This window comes from Nicotiana tabacum, chromosome 9 (assembly GCF_000715075.1).
Source record: "Nicotiana tabacum cultivar K326 chromosome 9, ASM71507v2, whole genome shotgun sequence".
Lineage (NCBI taxonomy): Eukaryota > Viridiplantae > Streptophyta > Magnoliopsida > Solanales > Solanaceae > Nicotiana > Nicotiana tabacum.
In genome coordinates, this window is record NC_134088.1 from 103,858,651 (window position 1) to 103,881,146 (window position 22,496).

General features: G+C 32.6%; 1 protein-coding gene across 1 annotated transcript; it reads right to left on the reverse strand.

Moving 5' to 3' along the window:
* Positions 1 to 6,397: 6,397 nt before the first annotated feature.
* Positions 6,398 to 11,958, reverse strand: LOC107794352 (glucomannan 4-beta-mannosyltransferase 2). Its single transcript, XM_016616831.2, has 9 exons — positions 11,400 to 11,958; positions 11,190 to 11,288; positions 10,451 to 10,703; positions 8,862 to 8,972; positions 8,012 to 8,148; positions 7,793 to 7,906; positions 7,496 to 7,695; positions 7,210 to 7,407; positions 6,398 to 7,048 (listed from the first exon to the last, which is right to left on the reverse strand). Exons 1-9 carry the CDS (start codon positions 11,706 to 11,708, stop codon positions 6,889 to 6,891), a joined length of 1,581 nt encoding a protein of 526 aa, XP_016472317.1. The 5' UTR covers positions 11,709 to 11,958; the 3' UTR covers positions 6,398 to 6,888.
* Positions 11,959 to 22,496: the final 10,538 nt, after the last annotated feature.

Here is a 22,496-nt window from a genome sequence, read left to right on the forward strand (position 1 = left end):
AGTGTGAGCCGCTTCAAGGAGAACTTTGTAAGGCCAGTTCTCTACGCACTTATGAACCAGGCGGTGTTCATGGCTGAAACGAACACAACAATGAGAACCAAAGACGGTTAAGGGTTGATTGTGTGACTTATGGTTGTCTAGGTATACACCAAAGATCGACGGTTCAAAGATATCAAATCTACCGATTGACCGAGTATATCCGGCATAAGTTTACTACGGAAAGTTCAAAGGGAAACCTACTTATCCAGATGCAATTAATCCTTGCTTGTAAATCACACAGTTTTTCATGCATACTTCCGTGATATAGCCATTCCCCATTCATGTGGGGGATTGTTGAGGTTTTATTTTAAGATGTAATATTCTTAAAATGAGGGTGAATGGGAAATGGAGGGAAAATAAAATTTTGAGTAAAATTTTAAGTTTCCCCTCTTAACAATAAGACATTGTCCCATATTGGAAGTGGAAGACATTTTTGGTGGGTATATATATGATTGCTCTTCTTGTAGCTCTTAAAGAGTTAAGAAGAAAGCAAGCCTCGCGCCGTCGTCGTCGCTCGCTCGCTCGGCTCGGCTTCGGCTACGGCTACGGCTACGGCTACGGCTACGGCTACGGCTACGGCTACGGCTACGGATTCGGATTCGGATTCGGATTCGGATTCGGATTCGGATTCGGATTCGGATTCGGATTCGGATTCGGATTCGGATTCGGATTCGGATTCGGATTTGGATTTGGATTTGGATTTGGTCAAATGATCGATTGATTGATTAATTTTTTGGACCAAATTTATTTGTTAATAGTAAATATTAACGTAAGATTATCCGTATTTGTAACGGATATTTTCCAATCCGTGTATTGATAATTGGCAGCCGGATAATGGTCTTCCCACCATGAAGTGCTTGCTCCACACACCATGAAGTGCTTGCTCCACAAACACTTAATGCTTGCTCCACCATGAAGGGTGGACGTTTTGGTCTTGCACTCCTTCTTGGTTGCTATATAAATGAGCAGCAATGTTGAAGGAAAAAAAAACAAGAACTCAACATACAATTAGCTATACATTGCATTCCTTCCTCTCAGCATTTCCATTCGATTTTCTGAGTATCTCCTCCTTTGTTCTGCATTGTTTTTAAACTTCAAACAAAGCAACTGTAAGTGTGATTTGCTACCGAACTTTGTGTTCGCCGAAACACTGGGGTTTGAAGTACCGCTACACCAGTGTGTTATTCGTTCTATCCTGGGAGGAAATAATCCATTACCTTGGGTACTAGGAGGGGATTAAATTCCTTAAGGAAACACTGTGAATTCAGTGGGCTCGAATTCATTATTATTGTTTCATTACGTTAACTTATATTTTGCAGAATTAATATTTACAAATACAGGAATATTGACCGGGAATAACAATCTTAAGGAATTTAATATTTATTTCTGTATAACAATTCCAAATAGTCAAAAAGCCAAGTTTTCAAGGTTGATACTTTTGGATTTACATTTCAGAATATGTCCTATTCAACTCCTGACAAAATTGGCAATGATTGTTTGGTCCAGTTCCTACTGAAAATTAAATCATAATGTAGTCATAAATTTCCAGGTAACTTCAAATTAGAATCCAAAGCCTTTAGTCTGCCGACATTTATCAAGCCTATCACTTTGTAAATTCATGTTCCTTTTTCTTGTTTTGTTATATATATATATATATATATATATATATATATATATATATATATATATATATATATATATATATATATATATATATATATATATATATATATATATATATATATATATATATATATATATATATATATTAAATGAACTTCTGCATAATTTTTCTAACTTTGACGGATATAATTTGTGACATGTATTTTTGAACTGTTACATTTATTCTTTGAAAATACTTTACCAATATGATACTTGTTCTATAGCATCAACGGCTTGGGGAATGACCTTTTATTTAATTTTACTCTATAACTTTAGTTCTAAATGAGGTTGAGATCATTCCTTCTTTTATTTTTTTATTAAAAAAAAAAAGAAGATGAATACCAGTGGGCCGGGGTTAATTGCATTAATGTCTTGGGTTGGAGCAATAGACAAGAAAGACCAATTTATAATACAAAAAATAAAGAAATAAAATCATGAAGAGACCCCTCAACCAAAAAAATTCAAATTCTGCCCAATACTCATTCACAGTGTGTGTGTGTGTGTGTTAAAACTGCGTAAATTTGTAATCCATGCCTTTGGACAACCTTTCAATAATCAATTTTGTTCATTTCCTTAATTTCCATGTTCGTATGATTCGAAAAGGGGTTATGGCAGAAATTGTAGCGGTTGTGAATTTCCCTCTTACCAAACAAAATTTAATTCGAAAAGAGTAGTCCTGTTTTTAACTTCTCTCCTTATTAGCTGTCACAATTGTGAATGATAGGAAAAAGTTAGTGAATTAATTATTTTTGTATCCAACAGTCAAAAGATTGCCATTAGAAGCCTTTCTCCGTTTTCAGATCCTTGAAAGCATATTTTTATATCAAATAGCTATCCAAAACACTTTAAATTTATAATTTGTCCTTATTTAACTGATTAAGAGAGTACACGGACTTCATAGAATTCCGGAGATATAGAATTTGCTAACATTTCTTTTCTTTTAGTGGCACCTTCTCATGTATCAGCTTTATTCTGAACAAATATTTACATTCAGATTATATGCCATGAAAATTTAACACCATAATAGTCTTGATTTTTCTATTCAAATAATTCCATTATATCTTTACTAATAAAACTTGTTCTAACTACTATGTCATACCTAGAAGCAACCAATGAAAAGTAAAATGATGGTTGTTAGTCCATCTTCCTGCAACAGTACAATTTAAATAAAGTGATTGCCTGCAAATATAGATAGATAATTTAACAAATAAAAGTATTACTATGTGACTGAAAAATTTCAGGGAAATTTGTCAGACTACATATTCAGATACCACCAAAATAGAATGATGTAATCCTGTCAAGCTATTTTCTAGTCTACAGAGTTTATTTTCACGATACTGTTTATTCTCTCAAAAAAAAAAAAGAGTAGAAGGTAAAAGTGAAGATGAAGATTCAATAAATTATTTACATAATTACAAGAGGACCATACAAGTCAAAACACCAAGTCATTAGTTCAATTACTATAAATGGAAAAGCATAGTACAACAAAAACAGAATACTACTAAAGCTTAAAAGTCATAGGAGAAGGAACTTTAAATGATAAACAATAGTAACTGTGTAAAAGGCCTATGTTAATGTACAATTTACTGTCATTCATCACACATAAGAATTCATAAGAATTGTCAAATTTCCCCATTTTATAGTACCCATCAATGAAAGCAGTATAGGTAGACCTTCGTGAATACTTTTAAAGGACATATTCAATTCTTGTTCTAATATCCTTTTTATTTTATTTTTGTGCCCGCATATTTCTCTTTGTTTCACAACTTTTTGTATGAAACTGATGAATATCTGGTGCTATAGGTCAGGTAACCAAAGCTCAGCTGTAGCACAACCATAGGATATTACTAATCGATTTGAAACTTTACCAAGGGGAATTAAGTTCCTAAAAATTTACTAAAAGATGTGTAACTATTAAAATAAAAATTAGCTGTCATGATTGTGAATGATATGAAAAAGTTAGTGAATTAATTGTTTTTTGATCCAATAGTCAAAAGAATGCCATTAGAAGAGTGACATAAGCTTAAAAAAAGATTGTGAATGATATGAAAAAGTTAGTGAATTAATTGTTTTTTGATCCAATAGTCAAAAGAATGCCATTAGAAGAGTGACATAAGCTTAAAAAAAGATTGTGAATGCATGATTGGAAATCTTCTTTCTTAAGTATAAAACGTAACTGTTAATACATGTATAGTGGACCCAATGGAAAAAACTTAGTTGTACCAATTGTTTACATTAAACTATACCAACTTATCATGATTAATTAAGTGATTTAATGAGGTGATAATGTATATTAATTAATTACAATTAAGCGAAATAAATCTACATACAAGCACATATCATATATTTATTAGTTTGATGTAAACGTTGAATACCGGTAAATTTGGACCAACCACGTGAGATCATTTATGTGTTCATTAGAGGGGAAGCTGGTAGAGCGCCCATGTATCAGTGGCGAAGCCACATGGTCACAAGGGTGGTCAGTTGATCATCCTTCGTTGAAAAATTGCACTGTGTATATAGGTAAAATATTATATTTTAGAGGTATATATAACACATATTGAATACCCTTTGTCGATTTTTTTTTTTTTTTACGTCTTTTAAATTTGAATACCCTTGGAAAAATTCCTACGTTTGCCGCTACCATGTATAACAAGTTACTTTCTTTAGACAAACATACTAATAGGTGAAGAAGAAATCACATATGTGACTTAATCTCTTCTAGCTAAACCCTAAAGGAAGTCATCCTAGATACCTTACCTAGAAACCCCTTCCATAAAAGGTTTTCCCGACTTTAAGTTTTCATCAAAATGTCTCTTGTTCTTTCTTTTTTTAAATTCAAAATTTAATATTCCGACTAATATGTTTGAGAGAAATTCAAAAATTAGCTTGACTTATAACGGCTGATTGAAAATTAATCATTTTACTATTAACTAAAATTTAGAAATTTTTTCATTCGAAAACAAAATCTAGATAAAAATACACATAGTTAAAATCTAAAAAAATTCTATCATAATATACTAGAGTTCGAATTTCTTACATATGAAATTCCAGCATAATATGCTTGAGTTTTATACGCATAAGTTCTATAATCCTAACATAATATGTTGGATTTTTTTCAGTGTTTTAGCTAAGGATATTTTTGTTCAAATTTTATTTCTGTATTAAATAGGGGCGATTTTTCAATTACTTTACTGATATATTTCAACAATCTAAAAAATGGTCTGCTCAAGCTATTTTGACAATCCGTTTTAGGTAAACTCACGGGGGGTTTCGGGGTGTAAAGTGTTACTACTCCTTATCAAGAGATTACATTTTAATACTCGAAATCGAGATCTCTAATTAATAAAATGTGGAGATCTCAATCATCTCGCTCCTCCTATACATGTTACTACTAGTCCAACTTTGTTCCTTTCCCGAGTTCTTTCACCAATAACAATAGCCTAGACTTTGATTGCTTGGTTGAGAGCCTTTTTTGGGGTAATCGTTGCTCATTTTCTTGCAAATTACGGTTAAGCTAAATTTAATTAGCTTGAATGTAGGAGCAGTTAAATCTATTTTAATTTTTTATTATCTACTTTTCCATTCTGAAAAAGAAAAAGTGTCCGAGGCAAAATCCAATTACTGAAGACAAGACCCAATGGCACGTCGAAGTAGAGACAAAGGCCATTTAGACATTTATTGTAGGAATTAACAAGTTTTACATACATATACTTTCTTGCCATGTGCTATTAGCCAGAGATTTTATGAATAAGTTCTTTTTACTCTTTTCTTCTGATTTCTTTACTTTTGTTTCTGACCTTGTCGTCTTGGTGGCATGAAAGTGACTAAACATAACTGATATCAAACCTTGTCTCAAGTAAAGACACCATTTATCTTTACTTCTTTGTAGTATAGTTTGTGATTTACTTTTTCACTTTGCTAACTTTCTTATTGTTTGTCTATGTTATTTTGCCCAATAGACGACAACGTACACCAAATGCTGTAGTTTCTAGATGAAAGTGTGAAATGAGTGCCAAATATCAGTTAATCAAATTGCTAATAATATCCTTTGTCTGAGTACCCAATTTCTGTGAGTAATATCTAGTCTAGTGTTACTAAGAAGAAAGGTGAAAGGTGCGCTAATCCTCTTCTTTTTCATTGGTAAGAGCAAAAGGTAACCAATTAGAAACGTTTTTATAGCTGTGATCTCTTTTCTTGAAAGGTGGAATAATGCTGAATTTGTTTAAACTCTTGTTGCTTATCTAATAAAGTACCTTGCGTATTTGCCACTATACCACAATATCAGCAATAATTCAAGGGTCTCAAAAGTAGGAAATCTAATAAATTAATATAGTAGTAGTAATAGTAACCATCACCAAAGATTTCTTGGAAAATGACCAAGAATACATTTATTGTCATATTTCTTTAACAATGCCTAATAAATTTCCATTGTCTAAACATATATAGAAACTCTGCTTCTAACTCAATTATTTCACTTGAGTGTATTTCATACGTTAATATCTAGAGTAGATGACTCGCTACTATAAACTGAAAACCAGAAAATTAAAGGAGAGTGACAAAAAGATCGAATAGAGCTCAAACACTTTATATACGTTTCTTATCTCACAACAAATAAAAGACAAATAAACTGTTTAAGTCCTAACAAAGGACTTCAACCAAAGAGAAAAAACAGTAAATCACTGAGACTCTAAAGTTCATTGAATCGCTAACTCCTATATATTGAAAGAGTCTTGATAATACACCCATGACCAAAAGTAAAGAATTTAGACTAGAATAACAAAAAAAAATCTGATTACAAAGTTGGCCCCTTTTGCCATATCTTGAGGTTATTCCACTCTCTCAGGTAAGCAGAGAGATACAATAAGCAAAAATGACTTACAAGCGAAAGAAATATAATGTCACACAACTAAAATGCACTCTAACAAGTAAAAAATATAATCTATCTATTGGCTAATCCGTCTGCTATTTTCTGCTTCAGCATCCGTTGCACCTTTAACAACTGATCCATTTTAAGTTGTCGTCGTCCCGAGTTTTCTGCCCAAAGATGGATGATTTTCTTGAATTTACCATCCAAATGGTTGCAGGGAAAGTACTTCATATAACTAATATTTCTGTGTAGACGAAAATAAACAATTGCTGGCGATAAAACTCTTGCCAGTAGTGGAAAAGCTGCTGCTGCTGCCGCTAAGAGGGGACTATAGTGCCAACATAGCCAAATCCGGCAATGGTAAAGGTAATGACTTGCAGGAACACATAGATAAAGTACACTCGCTTCCCATAAAGAACATCATATAAACCACAGAAGAAAAGGAACACTGCAAATCCCAATTCTTGTGGAAGAATCCTGTACAAATTATAACAAATTGACTGTTAAGATAGAGGCAGATTTAAAGGGGGCTATCGAAAATGTAAACATATAATAAGATCACATTCATTCTGAACCCCGCTGTAACGAGAGGACATATTACAACCATTTAGTGGTATTAAGGAGTGGAGTTTTCTCACCTGTCTCCAAATAGAGGTCCTCGAGCTTTCTTGGCTGGTTTAGACTTTTCTTTGTTCTTGAGAGTATCACCTAGTTTCTCAGTCACAACCCATTCGTTAGCCCTCTTTGCCTCGAGCAAACCAATGAATGTAGCCTTGGTTCGGTGGAAAGCCATCACGTTCTCGAAGAGAATCCAATAGAACAGTAAATGAATTGACCTGCAAATCCCATGAGCATATTAGAACATTGTGGCAGAGTTGGGGGAGAAAAGGGACAACTTGTTAGGATATGATGTTAATAGTAGACCTTGGAGTTCCGACAGAGTTGAGAGTGGTGATGATACAAGGGATGTAAATGGCACCCCATAGTGGGACTTCAACTTCAGGAACCAAAAGGGTCAATGGAAGGACAACACAGAAGAAGAAAAATGTAACCATGTGAGCTATGATCTTCCGGACGAAAAAGAAGCTGTAGATAACATAAAACTTCTTCCAAAAATTCACTCTCTGCAAACAGAAGACAAAAAAAGATTGTTCTTATCTTAGTCATGTTCCTTTGTTTCATATTAAATGTAATACTATATTAGACAGACAACTTACTGACCTTGTTCCTAACAATCTCCATCACCATTTTCCTGAACAAATTGGCAGGGCCACAAGACCAACGATGTTGCTGAAAACGGAAGGCTTTGAATGTACTGGGGAGTTCACTTTTCACCTAGAGTAAAAAACCAAAGAAAACACAAAGGAGTTTATTCAGATTATTCCCTCAAACTAGAAAGTTTTCAAGCATTGTGGTCCAGTGAGGAATTTTATCAAATACCTGGAGGTCACCAAGGTAAACAAACTTCCAGCCCTTAAGACTAGCTCTAACAGCAAGGTCCATATCCTCAACAGTTGTTCTGTCCTTCCATCCACCAGCTTCATTAATTGCTGCTATTCTCCATATCCCACCAGTCCCTGTAAAATATTGAATATTTTCTGGTTACACATTTGCCTAATGAACAAATGCATTACATAATGTGTCAAATTAAGATACTTAAGGCTAGATTTTGATTAATGTTTTTATAACGATAGTGTAATGGCCACTTTTGCGCACCTCAATTGTTTCATTAACTCCGCCCACCAAGATGTGCACCGATGGAAAAAAACACCTTGTATTTTTTTTTTTTACCTCTTCTCGGTATTAAACCATATTTTCCCATAACCTTGATTTCAATTCATCAATAATTAGGCTACACCCTTGAATGCTAGCTTGATTAGAGTTATCTAAAGCTATTCAAGAATATTCATATTTAAAAATTCTGACAGATACAGGTACTCATGATTAATTTTCTTATTAAAACAAATAGAAATGAATTTTAGCTTCTTATAGTTAAAAAAAAAAAAAGGAACAGTTTCCAATTCAATTGGTCATAATTACTTGGCATTAGAACATGTGTGACTACTGCTATGTTTCAATTAATAAGGGGGTCATTTATTAACTATAGATGGAAGTGAAGCATGTGGGTATCAGCTTGATTCTTGCTACAGCTGCAAATGAGTTTAATTAATTTACCCAACTCACTTTTGTTATTAAATTCAGTAGGTAGAATAGTATTGCCAACTGTGAAATATCATAAGGTAATTTTAAAAGCCAATAAAGTAATAGTAGTAATTCTTTTTCATCTCACCATTGAAACCAAAGAATGCATGAGTAGATGAGCCCACTTCTTGCTCCACTGTAAAATGGTAATCTAGTGACATCTCTTGCATTCTTGTCAATAAACACTCATTTGCATTCACTGCAATAGCCATAAAATTAAACAATAAGCTCAGTCCTTTTGTTAACATAACTAAGCAGAGCATTTACAAAGTTATTGAGCTTCGACAGTCCACTATAATTCTAATTATAACATCTTAATCGCTAATTATTTCAATTAGGAAGGTAAAAGACAGGCTCCGCATGTCTAATTAAACTTGTTACTTTGGACTCGAACTATATATATATTTTTCCCAAAAAAAACTTGATGCATAAATAAAAGGGAGTAAAATCTTACTACAAACGAATTAAAAAAAAAAGAGAGGGCTGTAAACAGCAAATAAAGTGTCGGTGAGAGCAGTAGAGTAAGGGAACTGAAAAGCCACGTGGAACTGACACAGTGGGAGTCCACGAAGTGGACCCTGAGGCTCTGAGCAGAGCATATTTGCACGTGGAGCCACTTTAAATGACGAATCTACCCCTCCTACTATCTCACCTCACTGTTGACCGTTACGCAAGTAAAATCCGATTTCGTCCACGTTGTTCAACAAAATGACAAACCTACCCCGGTTATCTAGCAATTCCTCGCCGCTAACTCCGGGAGACTTCGACAAACGGACAGGATAATAACGTCATTACACCACTGCTGATTTCGCCACCGATAAGGATGCTTCATTAAACTAGTATTTTCTTATTTCATTTTAGTATTTAGGCTTCTTAAATGCAAAAACCTTAATTTTGGTGAACATGCATATAATGCTGAACATGCATATAAAGTACTATTAGGAATCATGGGGTCCTCGCTTGGTACTACAAATCATCATCATGTAAGCTACAAAGGGTAGTCCGATACATAAAATATCGAGCAATTACCCAGGGTCAGGAAGGAACGTATTTCGAGGGCATGATGTAAACAATCTATCCCGATATAAACATTAATAACTAATTCCATGATTTAAACTCGCGACAGGTCATATAGAAATAAATTGACCGTTACTCCAAAACTTCAATTCATAATATAAACTATGGAACATACAATTCCAGTATTAATTTCATCATAACTAATTATGTCCTTATCTTTTTTTTTTTTTACCTCGACCATTACTAGAACAAATATCAAATAATTTGCGATTAAAAGCAATTAAAATTGTATATGTGAATTTGTTGGTCTAAGCCCGTGATGTACGGTATGTCAATGGAGAAAGTTAGCTATAAACGTCATCCCAACTCCCGTGACTAATGGAGTATTAATTGGACCCACAGAAAATATGCAGCAAATCTTTCCACGAAATATAGTAACAGTATAATTTACACTTTTTTTTTTAAATTTAGCGTCTTAAAATACATATGCTTAAACGTGCACTACTTAAATTAGCAACAGTGACACTGAACTAGGACCACCGACACTTTCCTATAGCAACAACAAAATGTAGTTAATGAACAACAATATCTCAATTTCAAGTTAGTCGAAATCAGCTTAAATGCAATTAACGGTAATTAGAAGATGGATTCAAGTCTTACCAAATCGCCATCGACCTTGAACGAGGGCGATTTCCCGGTTATGTACAAGAAACGGGATGGATCGACGGAGAAAATCGGGTTCGGGTCGGAAATCGGCGTCGAAAATTACGACGTACTCGCAATCTTTGACATAATTATGCTTTAATCCTTCTTTAAGAGCTCCAGCTTTGTAACCACCGCGGGATTCTCTTATTTGGTACGTTATGTTAAGTCCTTTGCTTGCCCACCTTAGGCATTCTGTCTCAACCATATCCTATCATAATAATAAATGTTCAATTAAGGAAAAATAAATCAATAATAATCATTATTAAATGAGTTACATATCTAGTGTAAGGAGACATTTAGGGGAAATAATGTCGGTTTTGGTAGGTGAATAATGTGTCATAAAAGGTCGATATTCTCAATTAAATGCTTTACAAAAGAAATGCCAAAATTCAACAGTTGTAAGAAATTAGAGGGTTGGAATATATAGGAAGAAGTGTAAACATTAAGTAAAGGTCAAAACTCCAGATCTTATATAAGGATTACATTACAATGATCAAGGTATCAAACTTGAAATCCAAGCATTTTCTTAAAAAAGCTGTGATTAAAAAATATTTTTCGATAAGTACACTGTTAAATGTAGTACCATGTGCATTGTTGCTTGTATTTCGCAATGATTATGATTTAAATTGTAAAAAAAAAAAGATGCTTACATAATTACATTGGAAATGCAGTTTTAAAGGACTGTTTGGATTACCTTAATGATAGGATCAGTAGAATCATCAAGAACTTGAATCACGAGACGATCCGACGGCCAAGAAAGGTTACACGCAGCTCCAATAGAGATCTTATACACCTAAAACAAACAAGCCACCAGGATTTCAACAACAAACAAATTAAACAAATTTCTACTTATTTTTAAGCTAATCGAGAAATGAAACACATACAAAATGATGAATTAAGTTACCTCTCTTTCATTAAACATGGGGATTTGAACAAGAACCTTAGGAAAATCAGCACTACCAATTTCCAAATCATCATCAGCCATTGGTTCCCATTTATACCTTTTATCTGGTTTTTTCATGAAAAGCTTAACAATAATAATTACTATTCCCATATAAAGCCTCTCAATAAAAAGCATTAACTCCATTACTAAACAAATGTACACAGCTGCCCTCAACAATGGCACTAACAATGGCGCCTTTAACACTTCCCACATCATCCCTATTTGCCCTGCTATATCAGAAGCAGTCGCCTGAAAAGTTGATTCCGCCATTTTTTCAAATACAGAAAAAAAAACCTCGATAAACAGATTAAATTATACTGATAATGTAATACTGCTCTGTTCGATTTATAAAACAGAGCAGTATTGTATCATTGTAGAGAAACAAAGGAGGCGAAGAGGAGAAGTGGAATAGTGTAGAGAGTGTGAGTGTGTAGTGAGTAATTGATAGAGAGAGAGTTGGGGGAGTTTTATAGTCAGTTTTTGGACTTAATTTGGACTTTTCTATCTCAAAATAATCCTCTCTACATGTTTTCCTTTTTTCTTTCTTTTAACAAGTGGATTTGCCATATATTGTTTTTAATTACTAAAAGAACCCAATGGAACATAACAATTCAAGATCCAATTATGGCGCAATTGGATCACTGTTCTAAATTGAAGAAATAAAAGGAAACTTTTTCACTATTCTAAGCTCCAATTATGGCGCAATTTAACTTTCTATTATTAGCAAATTTTATCAATTACAATTTGGTCAAGCTTAAGACAAGGCGATTGTTACAATTAATTGATGTATTTGAACATTTTTTACCGTTAAGTTCGTGATGATTGTTTAAACGATAAGTATTTCAAGTAGCTGTAAATTGTATTTAAACGAGTTAATATATCCGTTATACTTGTCGTTTTACATTATTTTTCACTAGATTCTATATGATAAATCGAAACATAAAATTTTGATGTTAAGATCATGACCTGATCTTGTACTTGTTGTTTTACATAAATTTTCACTAAATTCTCTATGATAAATCGGGACACGAAAATTTGATATGTTAAGATTATCACTTGATCTTACACTTAGAAAATTATAGTAATATATCTCATTTTCAATATGTTAAGATTATGACTTGATCTTACACTTAGTAAATTATAGTAATATATCTCATTTTCATTTTTTTTCCTCTTTTCATTCTTGCAAATATATCAATGCCAATAAATCAATAATCATTATTTTCACAGATATACATGATACAATTTGAAAAGAATATTCTTAGATGAGAAAAACAACCCAATGCCCAATAACCAAATATGGAATTCCATAATATAGATCTATGGCAAATGAGCTGTAGAGCTACTCTAACTATACAATGTGTTTAATTGGTCAATTATTGCATATGCCCCATAGATAGCATATCTTGATTTTTGCACCTTGGTCTCAAAGAAAACATAATATAAGTATTGTAAAAAGCAAAAATAAAAAGAGAACACTTATTTTAGTCACATAAAAGTTGTAATAAGAAGTTGAAGAGTTGTCAAATTAGAGCAAGATTCATGTGAGAAACAAACTGGAAAACTAAATGATTGACTCTTGGATTGACACGAAGGCAATGGAATATGATGTAATTGTTTTTGGAAAAATTTCAGAGAAATCCGTTGCCGCTACCCTTTGGGTGTGCACTGGGTAAATTGTTCATTGTATAATAACTCGCAAATTATATCGGAGATGTGAATCATAGTAGACAAATCCGATGCGGCGAACTCTGACTGAGAAAGCTGCTGGTGAAGGGTAATCGATCTCAGATCTCTCACGTAAAAAATCATTCACCCAACCAACTCAGTCAACGCCAAGGAGCTTATGATAGTTATTTGCCCCAATCTTAGTTGTTTAGCCATCACAAACTTCTCCTTTGATTTTGGTTCACAAACTTCTCCTTTGATTTTGGTGTGTGAGTATTTTTCTTTTGGGGCAGGGGATCTTTTTGTCGGTTGACGGTGATGTATATAATATTAGCTAAAATTTTGAGATGAAAGTAGCTGGAAAAATAATGTAACGTGAAGGTTACCAATTTTACCATTAGGTCTGATCTACTCAACTCTCTATTCATAGAAAAAATCATTATCCCAAAACAGTACCAATATTTACATGTATATTTGGATTTGAGTATTTTTCAATTTCTATTTTAACCTATATGCATTCATCATTATTGATACGACTAGGATAAGATTTATTTGCATCAAATCAAATAAATGAATACAAGACCTATTTTTTATATTACATTTTAAATTTCAACTTAATTAAGTAATATGTATTTTCAATTTTTATTTGTAACTCTTAAGGTTAAATTATTTGATTTGTTGCAAACATTGATAAGTGTTTTCTTAAAATAAGCTTAGTATCATTGATCTTGTTGATCGTAAACTTGATGATTGCAAATATATCACAGTGAACTATGATTGTCCAACGGAACGGGACGGGACGAGACGGGACAAAATTAACGGGACGAGACGGCACGGGACAATATTTAGCCGGGACAGTGGCGGGACGGGACGAAACAGTAGGCCCATCCCGTCCCGCTAACAAACGGGACGATACGGGACGGGACGATAGGCCCATCCCGTCCCGCTAACAAACGGGATGGGACGGAACGGGACGGGACGGGTTCGCGGGCTTTAAGTGCCGTTTTAAAAAATATATATTTAAGCATTGAGTTTGACAACGGCTATTCTTTTGACAATGACTAAGTTTTTAAAGTTTGCAACAACTAGTTTTTTGACTTATTTAATAAACTTAAAAATTAAATAAAAATTAGGAAAGTAAGTAAAGAATTATAAAATATTAAAACAAAAGACTTGTAATGAAATATTCTAGTAATTATAAATTTATAATAGAGTTACAATTTATTTAATATAATTTCAAGCCATTAAGTAACTAAGTAAGAGTGTAAGACAATTCATAAAAAAAAAATTAACGCTTATAGCCTTTTATTTAATTAATAGAACTTTCAAATCGCACGTACAAATATAATTCTTTTGAAGAACACCTAATCTACGCAGCCACCTTCTAGGAAGGGTTCTGTTTGAACTAAGCCTCTTAGTAGCCAATTACAAATTATCATACTAATATTTGTAAGCTCCTATATAACTTTGTTGTAACTTATCTATAATTTCTCTCGGACATTGTTCTGGAATTGGCAATGTTGATTGATGTTCCATGAGTTCCATGCCGTCATAGCTCCTAGTGTTAAGTATCTCATTGTATTCTTCTTCTTCTCTAGTTTCACCACTTGTTGTTTACATAGATTTATATTTATCAAACATTGATCTAACATAAGAATATATGTTAGCTTGGCAGTATTCGAGAGATGGTTGTTCATTTTCTTGAATTGCTAAAGTCTCATAAATTTTATGAACAAGTCCATTTGCACCTCTTAATTTTAAAGATGAGTTAAGTATAATAGAAATTAAATAAACTTGGGGAATATGAAAAATATACTTTTTAAATTTTGCAATCATTTCATTAATGGCCGATGCATAAGTTGGATTAATTTTACAATCATTTCATTAAGCTAGTTGCTGCAGTTGTGTTAGCACTTAGCAAAAGCATTATCTAAGGTGATAGTTAAAACTTTATCAATTAGTCCATAAAAATCAACAATTTGTAGAACAGTAGTTGCAATATATGTTCGAGTGTGTTTTGAATCAACAAATTTATAACCAATAATACGTTTTTGCATGTTCGAGTGATGATCAACCCAATGACATGTAACAGTTAAATAATCACAACCATTAGGACTACGACCTATATCATATGTGATAGATACTTTACAATCTAAGTGAAAAAATACAAAATGAATATACTGAATATTTTTCGATTTGAAATTTAAAAACATTATTTCTAACTCTGGTCTTAGGAAAACCTTGAAAAGCAGGATTATAAGTTTCTTGTATACAATGCATAAAAAAAAATAGGACCCGAAACGGGACGGGACGGGGCGGGACGAAACTGGACGGGACAAACGGGACGAAATGGACATCCCGTCCCATCCCGTGTCCCGTTTAACATGGGCCCATCCCGTTTAGAATTATACGGGACGGGACGTCTCGTCCCGTTGGACAGCCCGTCCCGTTGGACAGCCCGTCCCGTTGGACAGCCTTACAGTGACCCACAAAAAACACACAACAAACTTCACAAATTTATCGGGTTAATTTCACTCATGGTCATCCAACTTATCATTTATTTCACAAAAGTCACTTATCTATTTTTCATCACTTAAAAGTCACTCAACTTTACCTTTGTAACTTGAAAGTCAATCTAGTTCAAAACTTATAAAATATTCAATAAAAAATATAACATGACATTACATTTAATTAAAAAATCTAATAATAATGCCACATAATCTTAAATAGACCATATCTAAGTTAGACCTATTTTTTCCTTAGCCCGATTTCGGTCGGTTTTTGAATATTAGTTTTAATTTATTTTATATGAAAACCGATCGATTTCGGTCGGTTTCTTAAAAAATAAATTTCGCGGGATTCTAAGATAGTTTTTCACATTTTTGCGCCAAAAAAAATCCGACCGAAGTCGGTTGGTTTGTAAAACAAAATTAAAAAATAAAGTATTTTGGAAAACCGACCGACTTCAATCTCACATAGCATATAAATGTACCACTAACAAACAAGAACAACAAGCTAATAAGAACTTATTTTCACAAATTACTATTCCATTAAAGTCAAAATATTGGTAAGAAATACCTACTAAAAATTCGACCAAAACCGACCGCGTTGGTCGGTCAAAAAACCGACCGAAAAACTGATCGAAGTCGGTCGGTTTTCTAAAATATTTTATTTTTTAATTTATTTTTACGAAACCAACCGACTTCGGTCGGTTGTTTTGGCGCAAAAATACGGGAAACTATTTTAGAATCCCGCGAAATTTATTTTTTAAGAAACCGACCGAAATCAGTCGGTTTTTCATATAAAATAAATTAAAACTAATATTCAAAAAACCGACCGAAATCGGGCTGAGGAAGAAATGAGTCTAACTTAGATATGGTCTATTTAAGCTTATGTGACATTATTGTTAGATTTTTTAATTAAATATAATGCCATGTCATATTTTTTATTGGATATTTTATAGGTTTTGAACTAGAATGACTTTTAAGTTACAAAAATAAAATTGAGTGACTTTTAAGTGATGAAAAATAGGTAAGTGACTTTTGTAAAATAAATAATAAATTGGATGACTAAAACTAACCCCAAATTTATCCATTGGTTTGTGTTACCTATGAACTTCTGCTTTATCTTATATAACAATTCATTTTTCGTTCTTTCGATATGGGTTTTACCTAAGATGTCATATACGCTATTTCTTTAGAAGCTTTCCACCGTCGAAGTGAGCCAGTTCTTTTCCTCGATCCGCCATCATCAATGCACTCTATGTTATAGACGTCATAACATTGTAGAGCAATATCTACTTTAAAGTAAAAAAAATTTGCTTTACTTTTATTACTTGCAAATTATAAGGCTAAATGAAGTACGCTCAGTCATATATTTTATGCAGAGACGGATCTAGAATTTGAACCTTATAGGTTTCTACTTTCCAGCGATCTCAAATAATATACAATAATAACGGATCGGGACAAAAAATTTCAGCAAGTTTTTTAATTTGGATGGCCTCTTTTAATTTAACTTCACTTGTAGTGTTTCTTAAGAAGAAAATAGAAACAACACAAGTATATGCGGATGTTGTTTTGTGAAAAAACCAAAGGTGAAGTTAAAAAAACTGTCAAATATTGGATTCGAACCCTCGTCAACCAACTTACCAAAACATAGTCTAAGTAGGGTCCTCCTTTGCCACTGAAACAACAGTCGTTTCTAGTACTGGATTCCCAGCTAAAATTATTTATACTTTATAGTATTTCTCAATACAAATATAAGATTTGAACAAAAGTTACTTGATTCCCGAGAACCTGTATACGATACTGTAGATCCCGCCCCTGATTTTATGTTAGTGACTTACATGAGTAGTCAAAATATTACCAATCTTTTCTAGTTGTCACAAAAAAGAATCATTGTGGCAAAATACCAAGTGACATCTATGCAATGGGGCTAGTTAGCTAGTAAATTATCGGGGTCAATTGGGTTTTTAGCTATTTACAAACTTGTTTTTAGTTTTATGACCTTTCGTTCTACACATGAAAGATTCACATAAGAAATCTAAAAACGATCATTTTCTTAATTTTAAAATTATAAAGGTGGATGACGTACAAATAACACTAGTAAATCATTGCTCCATGCATATGTGCATTGCTTTGTTTAGGAAGGATCGTATTTGCTAATGCTTGTTACGTATAGCACCTGAATGAGCGCTTGTTGTGGGTTGCCATTTAAAATTACGGTGGTAGAGAAAATACTAAATTTGCACCTATGTACAGGACTAGTTAGTTAGACATTCAAATCTAATAATATGAAATAATTACTTACTCCCTCAGTATCAAATTATTTATCATATTTTTTTTACATGCCTCTTAAGAATATATTAATTAAAAGAGATTTTGGATTATTTTACTCTTATTTATATCTTAAAATATAGTCTCTCTTTATTGAATATTTACTCTATTTACGTGCTATCTTCATTTTCAACAATAATAACTATTAAGGGTAAAATAGAAAAAAAATTAATTTTCTCTTAAACTTCTAAAATGACAAATAATTTGAGATAACTATTTTTAAAAATTTCGATAGATAATTTAAAAGGAGAAAGTATATAATACCACGGCAGTACATAGAAGTTTAGTTTGGAATATTGATGTTTGGCTAAAAATCCATGTTTTTGCATGTAATTTGCCTTGCATTATACCTCGATCTTATTAATTTTTGTGTGAATGTTTGTGACTCGAGCTTAATAATGTTATTTATATGTGTAGGAGTCAATTGGAAGTGAATTGAAAAGTTTGCATGCGAAGTGAAGTAAAAACGGAAGAATCTTGAGAAAGTATAAGTTTGGTGCCCAGGTTCGCGCTAGGCACCAACCAAAACGCCAAGGGCAACAGAGCACAAAAGTCAAAAAAGTTTGGTGCCCAGGTTGGCATTAGGCACCAACCAAAATGCCATTGACAGAAGACCAAAAAGTTTGATGTCAAGTTCCGCGCCAGGCGCGAAGCGTGACGCCAAAGAGCGAATTTTGTACTAATTCGACTGAGACCTAGGGATTTCAAACTTACACGTCTCCAACATGTATAAAAGGGGTTCTGAACCTATTTTTGAGGAGGTGGACATTATTTGGAGGCAAGAACATCACATGGAACAACTTTTGGAGGGGAAATCATCGAGTTCTTCATTTCTTCATCTTTTCTTTGTAATTTGTTTATGCAAAATACATGAAAAATTATTACAACGAACATGAGTGGCTAAGCACTCTAGTTTTTAGGGTTGTGGTTGATATGATTATTAACGTTTACTAATTACATCTTCGTTAATTCGGATTATCATCTTGTAGTTGTTTCTTTAATTCTAGTTTTAACTTGTGACTTATTGTAGCTACCAATTCACCCTACTATTTATGCTATGCTTGGGAAAGCCGTGTTTATATTAGAGTAGAATTAAAAAGAGCTTGTTTCTGAACCGGTGGCTTGGGGAACGATTTCGCTGTTAGGATAGGAATATACCAAACAATCTTGCTCAGTTGAATACCGTATTATATTCGTTCATGATAGACTCATTACCATAGAAATATAGGATTGATATATTGTGGATAGGCGAGTAGTATTATGGGAACATGCTATTCATATAAACGATCTGGTCAATTAGCAACCACATATACTTTGGATTAACAAGTGTGCTTATTGAACTTAATATGAATGATAAACCGACCACAACCCTGGAATCTTCATCTTCTTTGAGTAAAATCCACAAACACATATTTGCATCGTTGATAAATTAGCTAATTACTTGTTTAATTTCTGCAAAAGTAGTTTAGTAGAAAAATAATATTTTTTATTATCTTGAACAGTTAATTGATTTTAGTTAGCTTAGTTAACGATTAATCTAAATTTCTATGAGTTCGACATCTGACTTTCGAGTTACTTTATTACTTGACGACCACATATACTTGCGTGTATTTGGAAATACACCACGACTTGGTGCCCAAATACATAGTCTTCCACATAATAACAAATTGCTAAATCCAAGGGTAAATTTTTAAGGCACCATGTGTCCTTTTGTTAATTCTAGAAAAAATATTGCTTAGTTTTCCGAGAGAAGCGATCACAAGGGGAGGCCGCACAACTTTGGGCGTATTTTAAGGATGGAGCTTTGGTGCATGTGTTTCCCTCGTACCATGCCACTTGTAAAAGTAAATGGGAAAAAAATGAAAGGATAATGTATTAGGAATATTAATTTTGTTTTATTTTGTAATTGGAACTGATTGACGCAGTGTGAGTATCAACTAGTAGCATAAAATTAATCCCTTCAAAATTTTATTTTATTTTTCGGATAAAAATTTAAGGTTATACTGATATAGCCGAAAAGACTGACCTTAATAATTTTTGCAATCAAACCTTAATTTAGGATCTACATATGAGTATGTTAGAGAGACTTTTTACTTTCAAGAACATCGATTATGGTGTATTTATTACATTAAATACTGGTAAAATTCAATAGTACTGCATATATTTTGTTCCTTCTTTTTACTATTATTTTATTGGAACCATTTGAGAATTTTTTATAATTGTACCATAAGTGTTGAGATTTGTGCTTAATTCTTAAAAGTAACAAGACAAGCTCGACTTAACAGTGTAATTTTGCATTAAGAGCTAGCTAGATAAATGCTATGTGCTTGAATAGGCAATTAGGCATACTTTTTGTAGTAGCATATATAAATTGTAATGATATTATCCATTCCATGGACATTAACGGTTACTTTATGCATTTAATAATGAAATATTAAAGAAAATGCAGACCAAATTTATTAATTCATCCTTCTTCTTTTTTTAAGTTTAGTGTGTTAAAATTAATATTACCAACAAGGAGAATAAGCTTGACCGACTTTACATCTGACTGGTCACTAAAGTAGTAGACCACCAAATATTGAAATATAAAAGATTGACGCTTTTCCAAAATCATTTCTTCATTCCCACGCACTTACTATTCCAAAAGGCATTCACATACAAAAATTAGACAACTGAAATTATGCAACAATTGATAGCATAATTTAGGGACTTTAAATTTTATTATTTAGTTCAAAAAGCGTCTTTACAGGTTAATTGTGGAGTCACCTTCTCATGAGAACTCTAAAATCTCATGTTACAAAGTATATTACAACAAAACCCTTTCAATTTTAATTACCAGCAGTCATTGGACTGACATAGAACTAGAATTATTTTTTCTTTTTTCATTATACTTTTTTGAGTCAAAAGAAGAAGCACAAGGACAAATGTCCAAATAAGTGTGAAGAAAGCGGGAAAATTGGCGTAATTTGCTGTAAGCTTTTGGAAAATTCAAAGAGGGAGTCATTTTCAGTTGGTAGTTATAAATTGCGTGCCAAAACCTGCCTAAGATTATTTGATAGTGTTCTTTATTTTGTTTTTATTGCCTTTAATCACTACTATAATTAGCTCTAAACTAACACTCTTCTTCTCTAGCTCGTTTTTCCAGCATCTTATCTTGAAGATTTTGTAATTTCAAATTTTATCTTCTTTCCACTATTGCGTTTTTGCTTATAAAAGCAAATAATCCATTATCAAGCCTGAATTTGTGGAATTTTGATTGCTAAACTTGCGCAACAAGAGCGTTGATATGGTCATTGAATCACTGAAATATTGTTTTTGTTTTCTATCTAGTTTTCGATATCTATATAGTTAAAAATTGAGGGATCCTATCCATTTCACCACAACTCTTTATGATAGAATGATTAAAGTTATTACATTTATGAGTATCATCGTTTTTAATGTATGTGTTAATTCAAATATTCATAAAAATTTTGAAATAAGATTTATATACTTAATAAAAGATACTATAGTCCGACAACATTGTGTGACTCGAATAAACTCTAAACTAACCGTTGAGTCCAAACCTCTGATACAAAGAACATCTTCGCTCAAACATCCTTGAAGATAAGTACTACGGTCAGATCCATATATAACAACAATCATATATAATAATCATTTACTATAAAAATTATATTTTTTTCGAACTAATTTTTATATTATGTTATAATTTATGTCTTTTATAACAATAATTCACTTTAACAACCAAAAAATATCGAAACAAATAATTCTGTTAATAAAAAGTTTGAATGCTTTGCATTTAAACTATACGGAAGAAATTTCATTAGTACATTCCCTCTTTGCTTGACAAACTTGTAGGTGAAGTAGGTTGTCATAATTGAACAATGTCTCGTGATCCATTTGTACTTTTGGATGGACACAAAGCTCCATTAAACTATCAAACCTAACTTTCTGCAAAAGTGAATGGAGGAAATGATTTTTTTTTTTGTTGCCAAAACCTTGATAGGGTTGCTCATAAGTACCAACTTTATTTCCATTTTTAGTCAAACTTTCAGATTAAGCATAACATTATTTAGTCTATTGTCTAGGAGAATTGCCACTCTTTAATGGAATATATAGGGTTAATTGACCATTGATGGCAAAGAGTTGACGATGTAAGCAACCGGTCAGCTCAATTGGGACCTTCAGTGAAAAGATTAATTTAAGATTTTATCCAAGAAGGTGCAGATATAATATTGAAAAATGACACTGTATAACCACTCTCAAAATAATAACTGAAAAAGTGTATATTTTTTGTATTAATATACATTATGTATGATATATACAAAAATTATATAAATTTTATACACTTTTTCGGTTATCGAATATAAACATGTGCAGAAAGTAGCATGAGTACACCACAATCGGTACCAAGTAAGTACCAAGCCTAACCTCGGTCGAGTAGTAACAAGGTCAGGTCAAGGCCCTACTGGTAAATATGTAATAAAACAATATAGAGTGTAATACCGCAATAAAATAAAGGCTGAAATTTAACAACAATGAAATCATAGAAGGTAAC